The sequence below is a fragment of the Alexandromys fortis genome, unplaced genomic scaffold (genome assembly GCF_014885135.2).
Source record: "Alexandromys fortis isolate MF-2015 unplaced genomic scaffold, M_Fortis_MF-2015_v1.1 scaffold_45, whole genome shotgun sequence".
Taxonomy (NCBI): Eukaryota; Metazoa; Chordata; class Mammalia; order Rodentia; family Cricetidae; genus Alexandromys; species Alexandromys fortis.
In genome coordinates, this window is record NW_026067926.1 from 6,577,030 (window position 1) to 6,601,485 (window position 24,456).

Below are 24,456 nucleotides of genomic sequence, written 5' to 3' on the forward strand. Positions count from 1 at the left end.
CACTTATGAGTGAGTGCATTTGTTTGATGAGCCTGCAGTGGGCCGAGCATGTGAGAGCCTAACTCCCTAGCCCAGTGGTTCTCAACCTGCAGATTGTGACCCTTTGGGGTTGAAACAATCCCTTCACAGCAGCTGTGTACCTGATATCCTGCATATCAGAGATTTACATTACAATTCACAACAGCAGAAAAATTACAGTGATGGAGTAGCAACGCAAATGATTTTATGGTTGGGGGTCACCACAACATGCGGTATTAAGGGGTCACAGTATCAGAAAGGTTGAGAACCACTTCTCTAGACAGACTTCACTCTTAGGAGGTCCCAGTGCCCCCAGAGCTGTTCTCTCCAAGGCGGTAGATCCAGCAATCTCTCTGGGAACTTGAGGCTCCTCTGGCATGCTACTGGACATTATAAATGACACCAACTGGACCACTGGGCCATGAAACCAGATGTTGTTCATCCCACACTGAACTGGGCTTTCTAAGGCCAGGCACCTATGAGAAGAACTTTACAATGTGTTCCAGGCATACACCAGCAAACGCGTATTAAAACAATCTGGGTTTTACAGAGGAAGGAACATGTAGCAACGTTTAGAAGCTGTCGGTGCCAGTTCCACTAAGCACCACCAGGAGGCAGTGTCCATCCACGTTCCAGTTCCTCAGCCTGACCAGGACAGGCTTAGTAAACCCTTGTACTGCAAAACATTTAATGAGCTCCTACTGTGTACCAAGTACTGTTCTTGGCAAGGGGACACCTCTGTAAACTTGGGGGGAGGGCTCTGCCCTATAAATACGCCCCCTACATGTGTCCTTAAAAAAAAAAAAGGTATTCACCGAGACGTGTGGCCAAGCCACATTGCCTGACCCAGAGAAAACCAACTTAGAGAGCAGGATAGGGGACTTTCTGAGACTGGCGAGAAGAAATGCAAGTATTCGAAAAGTTCATAATCCCCAGACACAGGGGCTATGACTACTTCTAAGAGGAGTGTTATTTCTGCAGCCACCTTTCTGTTCCCATTCGCGTCTTGGCGTCAACATCACTGGGCTTAGAATGGGTGGCCTCACCTAAAGACCAAAGGTGGGAGAAAAGGTGAGCGACGACGGCCTGAGACTGCCAGCTTGCTGCTGCATGGGATGCTAAAGCGCGTCCCCCAAGGCCTAGCCTAGGCAGGGCTGACCTCAGACAGCCGGGTGGGGATGTTCTATAGCCCCCCTTCCATGCAAATCCCACGCCCGCCTTGTGGGCACCGGTGTTAATTGCCCTGAGCATCAGGTCACGCAGAGACTGGGCTTTCTGTGGGTATGTGTGCCTGGGAGAGTGGCAGGTATGTGCCTACATGAATGAAGTGTGAGAGACGTTGGCGATCGTGAACACGGACCCACGTGAGTGGGTCACCGTGGTGAGGTTCATGTTTGGGATTGCCGAGGATACCGGTCCTGGATTCAGTGTGCGCAATGAGAAAAGGGAGGGCTGGAGCGGGGTGGAAGGCGCGGAATGTGACCGGTGGGGACCTGCATCATACCGAGGCTTTGGTGACTTTAAAACGCGTGCAGTCTCTGAGAATCTGAGCTCAGGACTGTCTTCCGGTATGTGTGGCGAGTGCCCCTCTACGACCCCCGTAGGAATATTGTGTTGTATGTGGCTGAGTAAGAATGCTTCTGCACACAGATCAACCTGGGCAATTGAACGACTGGACTCTTACCAGGGAGACGATGACTTCGAATTGGGGACACCGGAGGTTTGTTTAGAGGTGGAAGGCGTTTCAGAAGTCAGAACAAGCCGGGAGACTGGGGTTTGCGGGCTGCCTGCGGCTGGTCCAGAGCAGACCCAGCCGGGAAGGGACCTGGTGGGGGGCGGGGCCTACCCGAGGGGCGGGGCTTCGGCTGCTGCAGCGCGGGCCGGGCCAGGGGGCGCCTCGCGCTACCGCGGCTCGAAAGGACGATGCAGTGAGGCGGGCTCGGCTGGCGGGCGTGCGCGGAGCGGGGGCCGCGGGCGCGCTGCAGAGATGTGACTCGGGCCCAGGGCCAGCAGGAGCGTCGGCGCTGCGGGGCCGCGAGGGTCGGTAAGTGCCAAGTAGCGCGGGCGCGGGGAGGGCGCCGCAAGGACCCCAGAAACTTTTCCCGCCGTGGGCTTGTGAAGATCCGGAGGGGATCCGAGGCTCATGCTTTTTCTGTTCTCCCTCCTCGGGGTACATCTGCATGGAAAGCTGTGGGTGATCGGGTGAGGGGTGCCACAGTGCGGTAGGAGAGGAGCCGCAGAAGGCTGACCGAGAGCAAGGGTTTGGGAACCTTTATCTGAGGGGGGGGGGTTGTTCATGGACCAGATAGAGAGCCAAAGCTCTGAGTAGGGTCTGGGGTGACGACAGACGACAGGCAGCTGGGAGTAAAGGGGAGTCCGACCCTGTGCTAGTGACCCCTGTGAGAGGCGTCGCAGTCAGGTTTCAGGGTCCAGGCGGGGAGCGGGGCGGGGGTGCTGGCAATGAACTACGCAGACTTGGCCTGGGGAAAGGGACGGCCTTTGGGGACGTGCAACCTCACCTGCCGCAGGATCTGGGGGACCCAACTTGCAACCCGCAGTGGCCGCGCACTCTTGGAAAAGGGCGCAAGAGGGTGGGCACCACAGGGAGGAAATCTGGGGCTGGGAAACAAATAGTAGGCTGGAAATCCAGGGGCGGCTGCATACGGTTAAGGGGGAGAATTTCTGTCCCAGGCGAGGGCACTTGGGCCTCTAAGGGAGACAGTCTGGCTAGAGGTAAGGACTACCCGGTGCAGCGCCCCCTCTTTCTGGGGGACTGCACAAGGATCCCACACATTTAGAGGACCGGGTGGGAGAGGCAAGCCCAGAAGAGGAGCCCGCATCCCGCCTTAGCCAGCGGTAGCTGGTTAAAAGCTTTGGATCAGCCCACCGACCTTGTCCCAGAGGACGCCCCAGAACATAGGGCTCGTCCCCCTGTTCCTGCACCGCCAGACCCAGGCCTGTCCTGCCCCCCCCCCCACCCCTTCTTCTGTTCGCCAAGGGGGCGGCTCTTTGGAACAGGGACAAAGGCCCCGGGAGTGTGGCGGGCACCACCGTCCCCGCCTGGGGCCCCAGCACACGCGCCGCTTCGGCCGCCCGAGTGCGCCGGGGTGGGGGCACCTGAGCAGCGTCCAGAAAGCTCTGGGGGTCCCCACAACGACCAGAGAATGCGAGAGAGGCTAAACATACCCACCACCACCGCAGTACTTAGAACGTTACTTCCTAAGTTTCTTCGGTGGGCTCTCGGGGCTTTGGGAATAACCACACTTGGAGTTAAACTACATGCAAATAGCATGTAAATAGAATGCAAATTGGCATCTGTTGGTTGGAAATCCTCCTCCCGGCTAGTTTTCTATCTCGATTGTGAACATTGTTTGCCTGATCCCTTGCTTCTACGTCTGAAAAGGGCCAGCTGAGTTGGAAGGAGGAAAGATGGGAGGGGAAGGGGTTGCAGTTTGGGACCCGGGCAGTAAGAAGAGAGCTTTCTTTATACAGACTCTAATCCTTGCTGGGTTTGTTTGTTTGCTTGCTTGCTTTTCAATACATTGTAGTGGACACAACCGAGTGCTGAAGAAATAACTTGTATAAAATGAATAGATCAAGATTGGGGCGGGAGCGGGGACGTGAGACCGCAGAGAAGTGGATGAAGAAACGCTAATAGAGCAAGTAAATATCACCCCATATAACACCTGCTGGGACAGGGCTGCCTGGAAAATGAAGTGAACAGGGCTTGTGGTGCGTGGGGCGACATCTGCGGAATGGCATTTTTGAGTGGACCCCAGCGGGGGGGGGGCTCCACTTAGAGGGCGATTTGGGGGCAAAGGGCATCCAGGCTGCAGAAGCGTGGAGGTGGGAATGAGCTTGGAGGAAGAGACACAAAGACCATTGTAGCCAGTGTGGGGGCGGATTTGTGGATAGGCGAGTGGGGACCAGAGGCGCTAGACAGATCCTGGTCTCTGGAGTCATAAAAAGGCATTTAGAATTTATTCTGTTCGGGGCCACTGAATCCTTGGAGGGTTCTCAGCAGGAGGCCACGGGGTGTGATTTTTTAAAAGTTCCCTTGACCTCCACAAGGAGACAGACCGCAAGCAGCTCCCTTCCTTCCGCTGGCAAGGATGCTGTGTGGTGCAGGGAGTCCCGGCTAAGGATTGCTATGGATCCAGCCTGGGTCAAATGCTCTGAGCCCAAGAGAGCCTTGTGAGCTAATTGGAGGAGTGACTTGAGTTTTTAAAGATCCACCTCTTACTTCTAGACTGTTCTTATCTACCCTAGGGAGCCCCTCACCCAGGGTCCAAGACCTGTGTCGTATTTCAGTTTTGAGCTAACTGGGGATTCCGAGTTAGTCACGCTCTCGCCTCAGAACTGCACCCAGAGAAGGAGGTTCAGGCAGCCTAGGCTGCAATTTGCATTTAAATGATTGCTTTTATTTACCGGCTGGCAGCTGCTTTGCATATTCATGGCTCACAGGGCTGACGTTCCTGCTGCACTAAGTTACTAACCTTAGAGGGTCTGTAAAGTTGAGAGCCCCAAAGAGGGCAGTGTCTAGGCAGCCTGGGGTAATGAAAATGATGACACTGTCTGACTTGGAAAAGATATCAGAGGGAGGCAGAGACAGTTTGGGTCTGGGAAAGAGTTTAGTGTCAGGAAACCTTGTAACGGTTTAACCCAGCCAAGCAGGAAACACCTCAGCTCCAGAGGAGTGAGCTGGGACAGAGTGAAACGCTGGGGCTCAAGAGAGATTGGCTTCCCGACTAAATCTGGACTTCTGCCAGACATGAGGCCAGGACTGGGGTACAGTTGTAAGGCCTGAGGTCAGGAGCTGGGGGGGAAATATGGATTCCTAGCTTGGTCTGTAGATTCCATGAAGCCGCTGGCCGGGCGGCTTGACCTCATTGCCTTCACGGTCCCAACAGGACAATGGGACTCTTGAGCAAGCACCTCCTGCTTCCTCTGGGCAAAGGGCTTTTCCTCCCGTGGATCTCGTTCGAGCAGCACAACCATCTCTGCCTTACCGTGGAGGAGACTGAGGTTTGCAGAGGTTAGGTAACACCGCTGTCACAAGTTCTACTGGCCCACTCTCCTCCCGCTGAGACCTTGGAATCTGAGGAGAGTGTGAACTGCTGCAGATATTCAGCCGGGTACTGAGCTGTGACCTATGCTGAGGCTGGGAGCCCCCGCACCCCCATACACACACACCTGCTCATTTTGTCCGTGTGTGTGTGTGTGTGTGTGTGTGTGTGTGTGTGTGTGTGTGCTGGTTCAAATTCTGCCCTCCTGCACTGGTGCGGCAGGAAGAATGATCCCTTTGGGACCTTGCTCTTAGCTGCAGGGCTAAGGGAGGCTGTTCAGAAGGGTTTCAGGGCAGTTTGGGACATTTTGTTTTCCATCCCTATGAGGGGACCAAAGGGAAGGGATTCTACCTCCCAGGAGAAGTCCCAGTGTGTGGTCTCTGGCAGCATTGGCTCTGACTACTTAATAGCCAGGGCTGGTTTCAGGGCCACTGGCCTGGTTCAACCTTGACGTGAGGCTCATGCTCAGGGCTCCAGTTCCCATTCAAAAGCTTGTCTCCTTCCCACCGCCTCCAGGACCTGTTGGCTTTGGCATATGATAGGAGAGACTAGAAACCAGTGGTAGATAAACAGATGGGAGAGCCCCCTCGTGGTTCCATCTCCATGGCAACAGCCCCTCCTAGAAAATCCCCAGAAGACGAATTTACCCCTGCAGACAGTGGAACCTTTACGTTAGCTAGTGTCCTACACTCTGTAGGACATGTAAGTGTGTATGTTCATGTGTGTACGCTAGTAGATACTCCTGTGTGTGTGCATGAGAGAGTGTGCATCCATGTTTGCTTATGGCTGTGTGTACATGTGGGGTGTATGTGCATGTGGGGGCCAGAGGTTGACATTTGGTGTTGGAGATTCTTTGTCATTTTCTTTATCGAGGCGGGTCTCATAGTGAACCCTGAACTTGCCAGTTCAGCTAGTCCAGCCAGCCAGCCAGCTTGCCCCAGGTAACCAAGCTCCACCTACTGGGATTACAGCCCTGCATTAGGGAAACCCAATTTGTAGGGGATCTGAAGTTTTGGTCTTCACACTTGCTGGGCAAACACTTTACCCACCTGGCCACTGCACAGCCCCCACCTCCTGTTTGAGACTGAACTCAGACTTGAGATCCTCCTGCATCAGCTTCTCAGATGCTGGGATTACAGGTGAATGCCACCACACCCACTTCCAATAGTTATCTCAGTGCTTACCACCGCCCTGTGATGGGGTGCTGTTATTACCCTCACTTTGCAAATGAAGAAACTGAGGCAAGAGAAGTTAAACCAGCCACTCAGAGTCATAGCAGGCTAGCAAGTGGTCCGGGGTAGGACTTTTATTATCTTATTTATCGATTTGGACAATGCTGGGGGGTGAGACCTACAGGGCATGCGCCTACTGGACTAGTCTCCAGCCCCAGGGTAGGATTTGGAACTGGGGAGTCTGGCTCTGGCAGGGTCCTGACCGCCCTGCTCACATAGAGTCCCACAGAGTCCTCAGCAGTTTCTGTGGGGCCAGCACTCAAGACAGTAAAAGAGACTGTTTCTCTGGACCTATGTGGGATGGGGTGTGGGATGTGTATGGTGTAGCGTATGTGTGGTGTGTGTGGTATGCTGTCTGCGTGTGGTGTTTATGGTGCTTGGGGGAGTTGTTTTGCAGGGTATTTAAGAACATGGGGTGAGTCACATTTCTGAGTGCCTGGCTGGCAGCAGAGGTAATTAGTATGGGAGCCGAGGCCTCTGCATTCATCCCCATTTATCCTTTCCTCCTTTTGAGGAGCCGCTGCCCTCACCCATGGGTTTGTTGCCATGTATTCATCCGGCCCAGGCAGCTCTGCCTTGAGGCTGCCTCAGAACCTCTAATCTGTATTGTTCCACGTGGGGATCAGAGGTGGGAGGCAGCAGGTGGCTGATTGAACAGGGTGGGGCTTACCTGACAAGGGGCACTTTAGATGGAAGGGGGTAGTGCCTGCCTGGGCCTCCTGCTCTGTGTCCTCTCTCATCCAGACTTACGTGCTGAGTGTGGCCTGTAGGGCTGGGACACTCCAAGAGTCAAACTTCGACTTAAGCCTCTCGGACCCTCCGTTTCCTCTTGTATAGAGGAAAATGTTAGCACATTTTTATGGGCCACGTGAGAGAGCTTGTATGGCAAGTTTCGTTCATTCGGGAACTGAAGGGCAGAACAGAGCAGATGAGGGTGTGGGGTGATGGTGGGTGGAGGGGAACAGACCCAAGAGGTAAATAAAATAGGGGACAACTGGACTGCAGGGACCCGAGTTCGGATCCCATGGCCTTGCACGTCTCTAGCCCCAGTGCTGGGGGTTAGAGAGAGGTAGATCCCAGCGGCTTGCTGGGCAGACAGTCTAGTGGGATGGATTCAGCAAGGCCCAGGCTCAGAGAGAGGCCCCGTCTCAGAAAATGGGACCAGTGATAGAGAACGGTACCCAAAGTCAACCCCAGGCCAGGGGTGTCTGCTTGGGAGAGGACAACAGTATAAACATGTACACACGTACACACACACATACTTGCTTGTGACCCATGTCACAACAGAGTCCAGGGTCGAAAGTACTGGCCTAGTGTGTGGTGGGGGCAGGGAGGACCTCTTAAAGATAAATCATCCAGCAAAAGTCACCAGTGACTCTTCTGTGAGTTCTCGACAATAAGAGGCTTGTTTGCCTCGGGCTCTGCTTTTCTGGCAGCATGTGACCTTGGCCAAGCATCTCCTGGCCCCATCCTGTGTAGCATCGTCCTGTGAAATGGAAACACTTTAGCACTCACCCCTAGGAGTATTCTGTAGATTCTGTCTGTCTGTTTTTTGAGTTAAGGTTACCCAGTGGTAGCTCAGGCTGGACTAGAAGTCACTGTATAGCTCAAGGTGGCTATGATTTTCTAGCCCCAGCCTCCCAAATGCCAGGATTACAGGCCTGTACCACCTCCCTTTGGCAGATCCTTGGATGTTACTGTATGTTTCAGGGAGCCCGGTGAGCAGTTACTATAGTTGTCAGTGTGACAGAAATAGGACCCCCTGGAAATCCTAGATGAGCTAGTGGCCTTGGCTTCAGGGTAACCCCTTCCCTTCATCCTATACACAGTTCTGTGGACTTGGGTGGCCACACCTCATCATCTTCCTTAGAGCCAGTAGTCACCAGCTTGAGGCAACTGGGCTCTCTCCTCGGGTGCCTGGCAGGGCTTGGCTTCATCTATATGCCTAGTTATGGGTCAAGAAGGGGCCATTCCTCCTAGGTTTTTGAGAACCTGTTGGCAAGTGACAGAAACCCAAGTCAAATTGGTGTCATTCACACTATGTAGCTAATTGGTTGCTGGTACCAGACATGGCTGAATCCAGCTGCCTTTCAATGGATTAGGACTCAAGCCCATCTCCTAGCTGATCCTCTGGGTCAGTCTTACCCTCAGACAGGTTCTCCTTGGCAGAGAGATCTGTCCTCTCCCGTGACAAGACTCTAACCTTCCAACTTATCAATTCCATCTCAAAGAGAAGACGTCCCTCCAGTGAATGTCAAACCCTCCTGCCAATTCGTAGCTCTGTGTCAAACCACGGGCCTATTTGTGACGCAATCAGTTCAGCCAGAGAGGACTGACAACGTCCAGATTGGCCAAGCCTGGGCTGGTGCTACCTTAGCTACAATTTTAATTACTTTTCCTGTTGCTGTGAGAATAGACCCTGAGGAAAGGAACTTAAGAGAAGAAAGGGTTTACCTCAGGTCACAGCTGGAGGGTACAGGGCAGAGTAGTCAAGGCTACAGGATCTTGAGGCAGCTGGTCACATTGCATCCACAGTCAGGAGGCCAAGGGAGATGGGTGCTATTACTCGGGTCACTTTCTCCTCCTGCGGTCCAGGACCCCAGCCTACTGCACAGTGTGGGTCTGCACAGCTCAGCTAACCTAACCCTGATAATCCCTCACAGCCACGTCCAGGGGCTTATCTCCCAGGTGAGTCTAGAGTCTGTCAAGCTGATGTTAACCATCACAGCTACATTTCTTGACACACAAGGTAACTAATTGATCAAAACAAAGAGATGAAAGGGGCCCCCTCTGCTTCGTGGTTTTTGAGACTTCGCCTCATCCTGACGGGAGGGGGGGGGGCACAGCAGTGGCGGTGTATGATGGCATTGGTTCTTCTCGTGGCCTTAGGCCAGGCCCTGCTTCATCGTGACTGGGATGGCACGGCTGTGGCTGTGTATGGCATCCTCCCTTGGCCTTAGACCAGACTCTGCTGTGGGTTCCAAAAGCCAGACCATTAACTATCAAAGGTCCCTACTTCCACTCACCAAGCCCCACCTCCTAAAGACCCCTTGATCTTTAAAATAACTCCACCTCCTGGGGACGTTGCCCTCTTAATTCGTACCAGACCCCCAGCTGGGAGCTAGGACTTAAGGTAACTCTCCAAAAAGAAATTGGAAGCTCTTTGCAGAAATGAGAGGAGCAGCTGCTGTGACCAAACCAATAGCTGCCCTTGAAGGAGAAAGCAGAGCATGAGAGGGTCCATCTGCTGTGGCCGAAAAGAAGCGGAAACTACAGTCCCGGCCGTGGACTCCAAGAATACTGCACAGTCTCAGGAGAGTGGGTGCCGTCTTGGTGTTACCCCTTTCTGGTTGGGGTAGACAGGAGAGACAGGAAGCATGCAAGAAGAGCTGAGGAAACCAAGCCTTGGTCTACAGCCAGGCTCAGAAGGAGGAGCTTTGCCAGAAAGAGTGGCCTGCCACACCTAAAAAAAAGCCAAGTCCTGCAAGCAAAGATGGTGAGGTATAGGCCCGACCAAGACCTGGTGGGGGATTTCTGGGGTCTTTCATGGTTTCTGACTTTGATGTCTAAAATCAGCCTTCCTCAGCCTTGGTACCGTAGTCTTAACTGACCTACGTCATTCTGTTCGGTGGAGACTGCTATTCACATTGTAGGCCTGGTCTCTGCTCCACAGATGCCCATTCTTGTGACATCCAAAACTGCCCCTGGTTGAGAACAATCGGTCAAAGGGTGTGTAGGTGAGAGATGGTGGGGGAGGGGCAATGATTCAGCTTCCAGAAGCATCTTCCCAAACGTCATTTCCTCACCTCCAGGGGAAGATGGGATTGGCTATAAACTAGAGCGATTCCCTTGAGTGTGTTGCTGAGAACTCTCCTAATGGGGGTTCACTCTGGAGACCCTCCCCACCTTCTTGTGGACCAAGGGCAGCTTGTCCTGTCCCATCTTGTTCTTAAATTTTGATTCACAGCATGTTTCCCAGCCTTGCTTAGCGGCTCTGTTCCGAATGATGTCTCTCCAAAGTGCACCATGTACCATGTACCTTGGGGGTGCACATACACACACGGGGGCTGCAGGGGCTCTACCCTGTGGGTCCCAGGGATCCAAGGTTCTCAGACTTGGCGGCATTGGCAACAAGCACCCTGACCAACTGAGCTCTCTAGCACAGTTTAGAAATATCAAGAGAGAAGTATTTTCATTTCTTGGGGTCGGTTCAAGTGGTCAATGTAAAAGGCCACAGTTGAATAAATGACTGCACAGGGAACTGCTGATGGGGCCTCCGTGGCACTAATATGACTAGACTACAAGCTGGTGGCCAATATCTGGAGTGTAGCCCCACCCCTATATTTACCTGAGTGGGGGGAATCTTGTTTAAGGAGCCCCTCTATCCAAGTACCTTCTTTTGTAACTTGCCTTCTCTCTGTAAGCGCAGCAGACCAACCCACCCCACCAGCCATTTTCTACAGCATCCATTATTTATAGGGTCGATGGCCTGAAGGCCAGGGAGGGACCCAGGATGCACAAGGGTTCTCTCTAAAGGAGAGGAGAAGAGGGGTGGTCAATACTGCATTTACTTAAGGGAAGCCCCAGGGATGTCTGGCATTGTGTTGTGGGGAGGGTGACTGGTTACAGACCTACCCACAGGTGGAATTACAACCCCAAACTAGCTTAACATGACTAGGAATGAGTCTGGGGCACAGCTGTGCAGACGTGGCTTCTTGAAGGCCCACTTAGAAGCAAGGAGCTGCTGCCTGTGGGTAGCTCTTGTTCTGTGGGGATTTCCCAAGCCCCTGCTTTGTGCCAGACGCTGTTTGCTTAATACTGGCATCTTCACCAGCAATCCTTAGTGGGTGCATTTGTGCCCCTCACCCAGGAGATATTTGGCCGCGTATAGAAGCTGGGTTGGTGAGACGCATTCCTATGATGCATAGGATATCCCAAGGACAGGGAAATAAAAAAAGACCCACCCGGGATAGATGCCAGATGTGACAAGGTTGGGAAAGCGGAGTCTACTACGAAGGAGTAAAAGTGAGTAAAAGATACTGTCTCTGCCTCCCTGCCTACCGCTGCAGATGAAAACAAGGAGGAGAGGAGAAAGGGGAAGAGAAAGGAAACAAAGTAGGCAAAAAATGGCAGACTTGATTAGCGCTCCACCTACAAGACCCTGTCTGTGGGAGCCTCATCGACCTTGGCGGAGTCTGAACTGACTGATGGTTTTTGAGGAGAGCTGGGAGTGGGGAGTGGAGTGGAAGCATCTCTGCAGGACCAGGCCTGGTGACACCTGCCTATACACTGCTGCTCAAAGTCGCCAGTGCGAGCCCGGCCTGGCCTCTGGTGAATTCGAGGCCAGCTGGACCAAGGTAGTATAGCTCTACCTCAAACTGAAAATTTAAAAACAAAACAAAACAAAAAAAAATGTAAAGGGATCAGAGATGTAGCCCAGCTGCTGCCTAGCATGCATGAGGTCCTCAGTTTAACAATTAAAGTAGAAAAAGAAAGTTAAAATAATAGGGATGTGTCTTAACGGGAAGACGAGTCTGGGTCAGCACTGTCCTTGGGCATCTAGAGCACGTGGAAGAAGAGTGTGGCAGGTTGAACTCTGCCAGGACAGGGATAACAGGGGAGTTGGAAAGAATAGAGCCTCGGGAGATCTATGGGGGAGGAAGATGTGTGAGGGGGACAGAGCATGGAGACATCCCTTCCGGATGGACAGACACATTCGCAGGAAATGTTCCAGGACCCCTTGGATGCCAACTGCCCCGGGTGCCAGCATCCAGCTAATGTTCCAGGCCTTTCTGTGAAGGGCACTGTATTCATGCACAGCCTATGCCCATGCTCCGTGGACTTTTAGGTCACTTACAATACCTAATACAATGTCAACCCTTGTTGCGTCATGTTTAGGTGACAACAGAAAAATATCTGCACGTGTTCAGGACAGACAGACTCTTTTTTTTTTTTCTCGAGTATTCTTCATCTGAGCTTGGTTGGATTTGTGGGTGCAGGGGACTTGGCTGGGCCCACAGGATGTACCCCATGTGTAAATCTGGGGGGGGTCTCTCCCTCTACTGAGAGCGGTGGCTTCCTGGAGTGTGGTTGCGTGCCCTGGGGTGAGTGTCAGAGCCTGAAGACCCTGTTTTGTCACCTGAAAATGGAGGTCACAATGGGACCTGCTGCCTCATAGGGCATTATGAGGACTGGATGAGCCCAGGTTTTGGTCTAGAGTGCGTGGTCAGTAAATACTCCCCTTAGCCTTTGAGGATAAGGAAGAAATAAGGGGTGTTGCCCAGTCAAGTACCTGGCTGGTGGCTATCCCTTTAAAAATGCCTCTCGTCCCCTTACTTTGGGAGATGCCAGATTTACAGACAACAGAGGAGTAGAGAGATTAGGTGAGTCTCCCTTCCATTGGCCCTCCAGCCACTGCTGATGGCGGCTCATGGCTACTAATCTGGGTCAGGGTTCAAGTGGGAGGCAGAGAGCCTGGGATAGGGACCACAGCGCACTGAGAAAACCGATGCCCTTATCTCAAAGGCCTGAAGGAGCCTTGAGGGCTGCCGGGTTTGACAAGAGGCAAGGCCTCCGGAAATCAGGAAAGTGGGGCCTTGCTGTGGATTGAGCTTTCTCCCTGCTTGTCCCCATTTTCTAGAATCTTCCTGGTGTCAGAGAGAAAGATGAGAACCCACCAAGTGTTCCCCCTGCCCCTGCTCCTGGTGATTGCCTCGGTGGCTTCAGAGAACGCCAGCACATCCCGGGGCTGTGGGTTGGACCTTCTCCCTCAGTACGTGTCCCTGTGCGACCTGGACGCCATCTGGGGCATCGTGGTGGAGGCAGTGGCCGGGGCGGGGGCCCTGATCACACTGCTCCTGATGCTCATCCTCTTGGTGAGACTGCCCTTCATCAAGGACAAGGAGAAGAGGAGGCCCGTGTGTCTCCACTTCCTCTTCCTGCTGGGGACCCTGGGCCTCTTTGGACTGACATTTGCCTTCATCATTCGGATGGACGAGACGATCTGCTCCATCCGACGCTTCCTCTGGGGTGTCCTCTTCGCGCTCTGCTTTTCCTGTCTGCTAAGCCAGGCGTGGCGGGTGCGGAGGCTGGTGCGCCAGGGCACGAGCCCAGCCGGCTGGCAGCTAGTGAGCCTGGCACTGTGCCTGATGCTGGTGCAGGTCATCATTGCCACCGAGTGGCTGGTGCTGACCGTGCTGCGTGACACCAAGTCAGCCTGCGCCTACGAGCCCATGGATTTTGTGATGGCGCTCATCTACGACATGGTGTTGCTGGTCATCACCCTGACACAGTCCCTCTTCACACTGTGTGGCAAGTTCAGGCGGTGGAAGGTGAACGGAGCCTTCATCCTCATCACAACCTTCCTCTCTCTGCTCATCTGGGTGGTCTGGATGACCATGTACCTGTTCGGCAACTCGATCTTTAAGCAGGGAGATGCCTGGAGTGACCCCACCTTGGCCATCACCCTGGCAGCCAGTGGCTGGGTTTTTGTCATCTTCCACGCCATTCCGGAGATCCACTGCACCCTCCTCCCACCCCTGCAGGAGAACCCACCCAACTACTTTGACACCTCACAGCCCAGGATGCGGGAGACGGCGTTTGAGGAGGACATGCACCTGCCTCGGGCCTACATGGAGAACAAGGCCTTCTCAATGGATGAGCATAATGCAGGTAAAGTGGTCACTGCTGGGCCTGGGACAGTCCCCGGAAGGCCATAGCCAGGGCAGACTCGATGGTCATGAATGGCCGGCCCCCACGCTCACACCGACTCAGAGCTATTTTTATGTATGTTTCCCTCCTGCCAATTGCTCCCTCATTGGTTATAAAAATCCAAGAGATGGGGCTGGGGAAATGGCTCAGTTAGTAAAGTGTTGTCAGGGCGAGCAAGAGGATTGAGTTCACTCTCTAGAACCCAGAGAAGAGCCAGGTGTGGCGGCACATCTCATGATAGGTCCAGTGCTAAGAGGTAGAGGCAGGTAGGCCTCCAGGCAAGCGGATGATCTGTGAGCCCTAGACACCCCAACACCCTAGTATCTCCAAAGACAGATCGTTTCTGAAAAACAGTATCTGAGGTTGACCTCATGCCTATACACACACAACACACACAATTTACCACCACCACCACAATCCTCCATGTTTCTGGCTTTTCAAAGTCATGGGAAGCTCAATGATAGAGCATTTGCCCCACGTGCACAGGCCCTGGGTCTATCCCCAGCAGCATCCACACTGAAAATGACACCAATTTAAAACAGTGTATCTCCTGGTCTAACAATGCCGAGCCAGCCTTTCTACATGGCTGCAGGTTTTCTTGAATCTCACTTGAGTCACTGGGCCCTGGAAGGCCAGGCCTCTTGCCCCTCCTCACACTTTTGGCTGCCCTTATGTGGGAATACTTCCTGCTTGCCACGCCTTCTGCCACCCTCTGCTGATCCCCCCCGACATTGGTTCCCTGGCTCCCTGCAGGCGTTTGGGTTTGCAGCCTATGCAGTGTGCTAGATGGACGCAGGCCCCCATGACACCACTCCTGGCCTCCTCCACCTCAGTCATTGGCAGTGTTCAAACTGGATCCCAGAGTCAAATGCCCATGTGCAAACCCTGCCTCTCCCACTTCCTGCCTGCACCTTTCAGTGGATGACGTGGCCTCTCTGAGCCTCAGGGTCTCTAACTTGTAAAAGGAAAATGATGGGAGGACATAGTGTGTAGGGTCGCTACAGAAAGTATCACAGTGGGGACCAGACCCTGGTGGCGCTGAGCTTAGAGCTTGTGGGTCTTGCCTGGGTCTCTCGAAAGTGGAGTCTGAGACACTCAGGAAAGGGATTTATATTGATTGAGTCGTGGCCTCCTAAAGGAGAACACAGAAGCAGGTCGCCCAAACAGTTGTATTTATAAGCTTGTCTCTGTTACAGACAGCCAGGCTCAGTCCTGCAGAGACCCTCTGAGGACATGCATAGACCGATCCCAGAGCCGGCTCACCAGGACAGAAGGCTTGCCCCCCCCCCCCCATCCGCTCTTAACTTCCCTCTTCCATCACCAACATCCCTATTATTCGGCTAAACGTTCATAAGCTCCTCTGGGTCAGACAGAGGACGCAAATTTGGTGGCAACTGGGGTGACATCTGGGTGCCCAAGACTACCTGTTTCTGCTCAGGGGTGAGGTCACAGTAGGATGGGGGAGGATGTGCTCACCAGAACCCAAAGACCCTGCTGTTTTGGTTGGATAGGTACTCTCAGGACCCTGCTTAAAGGAGGCCCGCTGGGTCCTACCCTGGAGCTTAAATAATGACCTTTCTCAGTTTGCCAAAGATGCCCCAGAGGCCCATCGGTGATATTGAATCCCGGTCCTGGTGAGGCACTCGTCACCTGACATGGTCACTGTCGAGCTCTGCCCTCAGGCTGCACTGTCCCTGCAGTCCCCACTGTTACCCTGTGCAGTCAGCCCCCTCGTATCTTCCCCATGACAGATAGGTGCAAGCCGAGGCTCAAAAGAATGGTGTCTCCTGAAGACGTACAGCTGGAACACGGCCCACGGCAGACTGAAATTTAGCAACATTTCTCTTTAGCGGCATCTGCCCAGTTGCCAGGTCCAAGTGTGAGCCGTGCTCAGGAGCCGGTCCCTTTACACAGCCTTGCAAGGTTAAGCGTGGGAGCCCGGGGTGCAGCCCGCTCCTCAGGGAAGCATGTCGAGCCCTCACTTCCTATAGAGACACTCATATCCTTGTCGGACCTAGATGTGTTGGCTTCCTCTGCACCCCTGACCCCTGGCCAGACTCCTAGTAGGAGGGGCGCCAGCAGCCCCGCTCAGGACAGATGGGAAAGTCCCAGTGTGGCTGGAATCCAAGTTGCTCTCTTCTTACATAAAGTTCCAGGCCAGACGCCTGTGACTGTGGAGATGTTGGTAGGGATTTGGTATCGGTCCATCTGGGGGACAGGAGAAGGTACAGTCATGCTAGAGGTCACCTTTGGAAACCTAGAGGCCTCTACAAGGGGCCGTGGTGACAGAGGGACTTGGCTAGTCCTGGGGTGCTGGCAGCACTACCTGTTTTTGACAGCTTCTCCTGGAGGGTGGCCCTTCAGGGGCTAAGAAGCAGTGGTTGAATGGAATGTTAGATTTCCTTGCAGTAGAACTAGAAGGTCAGAAACACCAGAGCAGTAATGGTGGCCAGACGTGATGGCACACGCCTGCTATCCCAGAACTCACTGAGAGAGGGGAGGCGGGAGAAATGTGAGTTTCAAAGCCAGTCTGGGAGACACAGCAAGACACACAACTCCCAGCAAAGCAAACATACTGCAAATAGTGACAGCAACAGAAACCATACACCAAGTGCCACTCTGAGCATTGTATTGGCTACTCTCGTGCCTACACTAGCCCATGAGAGCTGTCTGGACACCGAGGTGTGAAGCCGCTAAGTGCTTCCTCATCTCCAGAACAAAAGAGCAGCGCAGCAGGAAGGCAGGGTGGTCCTTCACCTGTCTCCACTTCAGAATCATTTAGGCTGCCGGAAAAAAAAAAAAACCCACCCACTCTGGGGCCCCCAGTCAAGGTCTCTGTCCCCCCACCCCCAGGCCCTCTAATCAAGTCTGACTCTGAGGTCTATATCATTTGTTTCACTTTTCCAAATGATCCTAGGGCGTCACTAGGTGGAAACCCCAGGTCCAGGTGCTGGCCTGGCATGTGCTTTAAGTCAGTGTGATGGAGGCTTTTCGGGAGTCAGTAGATGAAGATTCTGATACCCTGGGATGCTGGGGAATTTTCCATCAGGCACCAGCATTTATTTCCTGGTCCTCTGGCTGCCCCGTTTGCCTCAGGCTTCCCGTGATAAACAGCGCCACAGTAAGCATGGCTATCCATTCATCTCTCTGCTTTTTGGTTCACTAGCTCCTTGCAAAAGATGTCCTAAATATGAGTTAAATAATCTGCATTTTAAATCTCGGCACACCGTGCCAGAGAGCACCCCAGAAGGGCAGGCTGAGGGCCCACTCTCTGACTGATTGCATTGCAAATCTCTCCTTAAATCTTCAGCAACCTTGGGTGTTGTCAGATTTTTTTTTTTTTTTAAAGACAAGTTGTTCTTGTTGGCTTGATTGTAGTGCTCATGCTGGAACCTAGAGCCCAGTGCACGCTGGGTCAATGAACTCCATCCCTAGCAACCCTTATGAAGTCCACCTCCTCCTCTTTTTTTTTTTTAAGGTATCTTTTAGACCATCAAAAATATAGATCCACCAAAATCACTTGAGACAGGACCGTACTCAGACAAAGCTCGCCCTGAGACTATCCTGGCTGGGCTGGCCTTTATGCTAGAAGCTCTTACTCTGCTGGCCAAGGACCATCTGGGCACGCTCCTTTGCCACAGAAGGAGCAGCTGTTGGCACCTTTCATGCTGACTTCAGCCAGTTTGTATTTTAGGAACCCGGCGCCATGAGGGGGCCTTATCCTTGGAGTGGCCAGTACCCAAGAGCCGAAATGGTCATGTCCTCCTGCACTGGGATCTTGTGGCCAGCCTCTTGGGCTCTCTTCTCTTGACTGTTGGTCCCCCAAGTTGTCATGTGATGGAAGGCATGTTCTTCAGGCTGCCCTGCGGCTCTAGGAAGCTGCAGTGGTGTTGCCCCGATATTTCCTTCCATCAGTGAGACCCCCACACATACAGATACACTTAGCTAGCCTGTGCTCATTAGTACCAATAAGGCATGAGGTAAGTGCTAAGAGATTCAAATACACCCAAGGCTGTCACACCTCAGAGCACATCTTAGGAAGCGCTAACAAGGCAGACGAAGCATGCGCTTTTCAAAGGAACATGTGTTCCCTCTTTTGTTAGGGACCCTGGACACTAAGAGCTTATTAAAGCCAAAGGCTACTTCGAGATTTTGTTTACGGTTGGAGATCCTGAGCGAAGCATGGGAAAGGCATGGCTAACGTGGCCTCACTTGCAGGGCCTACACCAGAGAAAGTTGGCAACAGACCAATGAGTTTACACCTCCAGGTACCCACGTAGGAATAACAGTGCCTGTCCTTCAGCTCTGATACTAGTCAAAGCCCTCTAAAATTTGAATGCTAAATTAATCAAACAAATAAATGAAGATCCCAAATGCCCGGGGTAGCAGGTTTCAGGAAGGGCTAGATTTAAAAACTCAAGTAATGACTAAAGTTGACTCCTCCCCATCTCATGGTGAAGGCATCACAGTCCCCAGTAGCTCTGGGCTTGCCCAGAATCCCAGGGGAAGAACAAATCTTTCCAGGAGGCTTGAGAAAATCCCAGCATTATTTCTGTTTGGCTCTGAATTTCCTTCCCTGAACCAGTGTGTTCTCAAAGATGGAATGCCATGATTGGTCAGGTCTGTCGCAAGCTGGACCCCGGAACCCATTCTGAAGGACCTAGAATGCCAAAGGTGTGCTCATAAAACCACTGATAGTTTACACAGAGAGACCTTGGGACCGTGGGTAGCAAGAGGGTGGAGTTTGGTTTCTCTAAAGGGGAATCATTGAAGTGGAGAGGGAGTCCCCAACCTGGATTAGCCTCTGCACTGCAAGGGAAGCTGCTTCTCTCTCACAGAGTAGGAACTGATACTAGCAAACATTTGTGTTTAACTGTTCCCACTTCCCACGCCGCTCCCCAGGCAGAGACATGCCCTCATTCAGCATAAGCTACTGCTCAAGCCTTGGAGATGCTGAAGCAAGGAAGGTTTCCTGAGTCTGTCTTGGACTCGGTTTCTTTGGTCCAGTTTAGGATGAGCTGTCCCTAAGGTCACTTAACACAGCTTACTTGCTTCGACGTACCCAACTGTGATGGTTAACAGAGTGCCTGGAACTGGTGTCGTGGTGAGGAGCAGCCTGTCTCTACCAGGCTTCCAGTGTGGCCTCTGCCAGCTGTGTGATCTTGACCCTAGTACTTAACCTTTATCTGTTGTGAAGGGAATAATAGAACCTGTTATGCCATGAAAACTAACCCTCTATATGTTACTTTTCATAGTACATGGCTCTAAGGTACTTCTCTCTGATTCTTGCCCCAAATAAGCTGTCTTGTTGCATTTCCTCAGGGAAGACTTTTAAGTAAAGCCTCTCTCTCTCTCTCTCTCTCTCTCTCTCTCTCTCTCTCTCTCTCTCTCTCTCTTTCTGTTTATTTGTTTGATTTTAGTCTTTTTTTTTTTTTTTTTTTACACAGGGTTTCTCAGTAGCTTTGGAGCCTGTTATGGAAAAACCTCTGTAGACCAGGTTGGCCTTGAACTCACAGAGATCCACCTGTCTTTGCCTCCTGAGTGCTGGGATTAAAGGCGTGCGCCACCACCGCCCAGTAAAGCCTTTCCTTAGCCAAGCAACATTAGTACTTTCAGTGAAACTACAAATGTCATCTTACAGTTAAGATTTCCATCTGCTTGTGGGATTGTGGGATGCTGAGGAGAGAGCCTCAGGGATGGTAGGCAAGGGCTCTGCCACTGAGCGGAAGACCGTATTTTAATTAGAATGCATCGTCTGGTGAGTTTTGACAGATGCACTTTGACCTGTATCCACCTGGCAGGGTCACACAGATGATCCACTCTCCTGAAATGTCCCTTTTGCCCTCCTGTCCATCCCTCCCCACGCAGCCCCTGGCCACCACTGACAGCCTTCGCTTTCCAGATTCTGTCACTGGCATGGTGCGAGAAGCCCTCACAGGCTGGGTCCTTTCAGTTACAAACACATACTTGAGGTTCTTCATGGCTTTTCGAGTTTTTTTTTTCTTTACTTAAAAGAGGAGAGATTAATTTCTTAGAAGTGCTGGGGCTGCGGAGAAGACATAGTTGATAAAGCGCTTGCTGTATGATGACTTGGGCTTTATCCCCGGCACCAGTGAGTGACTGAGTGACATGCGCCTGTCCTCCCTGAGATGGGGAGGTGGGGACAGGTGGATCCCTGGGACTTCCTGCCCAGGCAGCCTAGGCAGTTGAGACACTGTCTCAAAAAACAAGGTGGACATCCAAACTGCCTAGGCTCCCACAAAGCCAGTACGTGCAGTAGGAACAAAAACCCATTGCCATTGTTCTTGAGTTCTCAGTAGTCCTCATTGTCCACTATGTTCAGCGAGTCCGGTTTTATCCCAGGATTTTTCAGACCCAGGCCAGCTGGCCTTGGTGAGTTCCCGATAGAACATCTCCATTGTCTCAGTGTGTGGGTGCACCCCTCGCGGTCCTGAGTTCCTTGCTCGTGCTCTCTCTCCTTCTGCTCCTGATTTGGACCTTGAGATTTCTGTCCGGTGCTCCAATGTGGGTCTCTGTCTCTGTCTCCTTTCATCGCCTGATGATGGATGCTCACCTTACTAGGCCTGGATGGAGGTGGGTAGTCCTTGGACTTCCCACAGGGCAGGGAAACTTGATTGCTCTTTGGGCTAACGAGGGAGGGGGACGTGATTGGGGGAGGGGGAGGGAAATGGGAGGCAGTGGCGGGGAAGAATCAGAAATCTTTAATAAATAAATAAAAATTTAAAAAAAAACAAGGTGGAACATAGTTAAGGGGATCTGAGTCCACTTCCCAGTGCCCACATTGGGTAGCTCATAACCTCCAACACCCTCTGTGGCCTCAGGACTATACACACACACACACACACAGTACACTAACTAGCTGGACGTGAACCCCAGCACTTGACATGTGGTATCAGGAGGATCAGGAGTTCAAGAACATCCTTGACTTCAGAATAAGTCCGAGGCCAGCCTGGGCTACCTCAGATGCTGTCTTTAAAAGGGACAATAACTCAGAAACATCTGTACCTACTTCGGGGATAGAGTACTAACTCTTTTTACCATCATTGCTTCGGATCTTTTATTACTATTTGAGGGTCATTTGAGAGTCATTTTCCAGTGATGGCAATCACTGTCCTGTATGTTTTTAGTGGTTCCCAGCTCTGAAGCATCCAGAAATAAAGACTGCTTTTGACTGATGTGGTACATACAGACCTGTGCAAACGTACAAAGGAGACCAGAGGTGACAGCCACCCAGCCTGGCTGTTACTGTTTGGGGAAAGCAGGACTCCACAAAGTTCCCAACCCTCCCTGAGGCTGGCTCAGTCTCCTAGAGGCTAGAGAACAAAGCCCCTTTGTGACTTTTGTTTTGAATCAGGCTTGTGACAAGGGGGGAGGAGCCACTGTGGAGGGTGGAATAGAGGTACCCAGAGGGGAGGAGCTGGTTGTTGAAAAAAAAAAATTCTCTCTCCACCTTTCTCCCTCTCTGTTCCCCCCCCTCTGCCCCTTATCCCTCTATCCCCCCCCTCCTTTTTTTCCCTGCTCTCTGTGGTGTTGTCATCCTGGAATCCCCTTTCTCAGCTCTTCGGTCAGCATCGGGCTTTTCCAATGGAAGCTTGGGGAAAAGATCTGGCGACAGCCTGGGAAAGAAACCCTGCAACCTGGGAAGCCGACCCAGCGCGCCATTCAGAAGCAATGTGTATCAGCCGACCGAGATGGCTGTCGTACTCAATGGCGGGACCGTAAGTATCAAAATCTGATGTCTGATGTGGGAGGAGGCCTAAGAGCGTCCGATGGGGGGCAGCTTCAGCTGGGTATACCTGGAGGCTGCTTCTCTGGGCTGCCCACTGCAGCTCCCTGCATGCACGCCTTCCATCTTTGTCTGGCCCTCTCTACCACCTCTCTTCATATAAGGAAAACCCACACCCATGCTCAGAAAGCCATCTGTAGGTGTCTACCTACTGCTTGGGGCTCTACCTGGTGGATTTCTTGCTTGAGCACAGGAAGTCACCAGGAAGGTGACTCTAAGGAAGAGCTTCCTATGAGGATGCTCTCGTCCTTCCTGACCTTCACCTTAGCTTAAGCCCCCTAGTCCCTACTTCATCCAGTATCTCCAGCTAGGTACCAGCCCCCACACCTCAACTCCCTAAGAGACAGCCTAGGAAATTGGAATTGTTTCCTTCAATTTCAACCAGAGCAGCTGTATCTGTCGCCAAACAGACCCGCAGCAGAAAGTGTCACCTTTTGCTTTTGGCCTCTGCTGGAATGACTGTTTCATCCCAGCAAAACCCAAAGAGGCGTTCATTCCCACATCTTCTCTGCAGACATAGCTCTGTGCTTCTCAGAAGCAATGCATGAGCCAGTTCACGTGTACATGATTTCCATTCTTTATTTTGTGCCAATTCCATAATTCAACCCAAGCTTTTATTTATTTATTTTTTCTTTCTTTTTTAATTGGCCGTCAGAGATAGTCTTTGATCCCTAGAGGGAGGGAATTTTGGTTTCTCTGACCTATGAAGGCTTTTAGGTTCTGGTTCGTTCCCTTTGCTTTGAACAGGCTCTAAGACAAAAGGGAACACAGATGTGAGTTCTTAACTCCCCCTACCACCTCCTGGGCTGCTTCTTTATCCCGGGGCCAAGAAAAGCCTGACTTTACTGTGACCAATGGTCCCCAGAGGGGCCAGCCCGTGTGCTGTAATCAACACAGCCTGTCCATCATTCTGAAGTCCTCTGGTTCCTCCAAGGCCAGCGCAGAGAAGGTGGCTGCCGTAGGGGCTCAGGGTGAAACACAAGGTAGCACCCTTGTCTAGCATACCCGAGACAAGACCCCTCCTCGTCACTTCCCAAAGTATCTGAGTGTGGAGTATAACCCTGAGGGTGGGCGGCATGAACCTCGGGCACATTTCTGGGGATGACTCCGCCCCCAGGTCCCCACAGGTGAAAACGAGAGGGAGGTGGATGCATCAGTTTCTGACGTTGACTCTGCAGAGTTCTTAGCGCTGTCCTTATGTTATTCCAGATCCCAACCGCTCCGCCATCTCATACAGGAAGACACCATTGGTGAAAGACCTTAATATCCAGAAAATAAGAATCTCTCTTACCGATTTTATTCCCTGGCTGTGTCTTTCTTGAGGGCGCAATCAATAACCGTGGCCGAGACAGGCCACCTGGAAGCCAGGAAATCTGAGAATTTCCACCGAGGGGATTTCGTGTAAATGTGACACACGGATGAACTGGAAAGCTAGCAGTGACTGCCCTCCCCTATCCTGCCACACACACACACACACACACACACACACACAATACGGAATCGTCCTGCAAACTAAATCAGAGCTAACTGCCAATAGTCTTAGGCTCACTCAGAGAGGCATGGCTGGAAAACTGTTTCATCCAGCGGGGGCAGAAAAGAATCCGCAGCTGGTGTACCAGGCTGATGTTGGCTTAGACGAGGGGTTTGAGCCAAACTGTCACGCCCTCCCCTGAGTGCTGATCCCCAGGGAGGTCTTTTGGAGACAGCTATGCCCTTGAGGTTAACTCACGGACCCTTCTTCTTCCTGGCTTGCTTGCTTGGTGGCCTATGCAGTTCAGGGGACTTTAGGAAGTTGTGGCTGTGATTCCAAAGTAAGGTCCATCCGGACGGTCAGGCAGCTGTGTAGCCGGTGGGAGTGGAGGAACCGCAGAACGTGCCAAAGAGAAGGTACTCAGGGCCTTGAAGTAACCATCGCGTTTAGACAGTGGTGACCAACCACTGTTCCGTCTACAGGCTGCTTGCTCTGCCTAGCGCCCCACCCCGCCTCCCTCCCTCCCTCACAGAGTGACAGAAGTATCCCTTCTTCCTCTTACTGCACTTGCTGGTCCTCCATGCCCCTTTTCCAACATCATTCCCCTGTTCATTCCAGAAGCTCAGACAGGGCCACTGGCTTGAAGCTTTGGCTTTAGGGGAGCCGGGCTGGGAGGCAGGCACCATAGCAGCCTTTTCACAATGGCCTGTGGCTGGGCTCCCCGTGGGTGACCGCTAGGATCCAGCAGCCAGTGACTTCTGGGGTCTCTCCCCTTGATGTGGCTAGAAGTCCAGGATAGAATGAGCTCCATGAAGGTTTCCTGCTGCTCACGGGGGGTTTGCAGAACATTTGAATCTTGGTTTTCCGATGGTTCTGTGAAAGTGGCCCTCTTCATGGCCATCATTTGTCATGGCTTCCATCTGTCCTGAGCAAGTCATTCCTTTGTCGCTCGGCATCTCCAGCACCCCTGCCATTAAAAGCCCTGTGTTCTCTGCACTGTTTGGCCAGGATAATCTCTGGCAACCTTTCCATGCTAAGAGTTTGAACCTGACCATATGGACCGTATAAACAAGGGTAGGGCCTCTGCATACACTCCAATTGCTACACTGCTTTTTCTATTATAAAAAAAAAAAAAAAAAAAAAAAAAAAAAA

General features: G+C 52.3%; 1 protein-coding gene across 1 annotated transcript; it reads left to right on the plus strand.

The window, feature by feature from the left end:
* Positions 1-1,917: 1,917 nt before the first annotated feature.
* Gprc5b (G protein-coupled receptor class C group 5 member B) lies at positions 1,918-23,132 on the plus strand. Its single transcript, XM_050143384.1, has 4 exons — positions 1,918-2,062; positions 12,957-13,987; positions 21,605-21,765; positions 23,043-23,132. Exons 2-4 carry the CDS (start codon positions 12,982-12,984, stop codon positions 23,085-23,087), a joined length of 1,212 nt encoding a protein of 403 aa, XP_049999341.1. The 5' UTR covers positions 1,918-2,062; positions 12,957-12,981; the 3' UTR covers positions 23,088-23,132.
* The last annotated feature ends 1,324 nt before the right edge of the window (positions 23,133-24,456 follow it).

Coding starts and splice junctions, on each gene's coding strand:
- Gprc5b (XM_050143384.1), top strand. CDS start 12,982: ATGAGAACCCACCAAGTGTTCCCCCTGCCCCTGCTCCTGGTGATTGCC. Junction 13,988..21,604: donor AATGGATGAGCATAATGCAG/GTAAAGTGGTCA, acceptor CCCCTTTCTCAG/CTCTTCGGTCAGCATCGGGC. Junction 21,766..23,042: donor TCGTACTCAATGGCGGGACC/GTAAGTATCAAA, acceptor ATGTTATTCCAG/ATCCCAACCGCTCCGCCATC.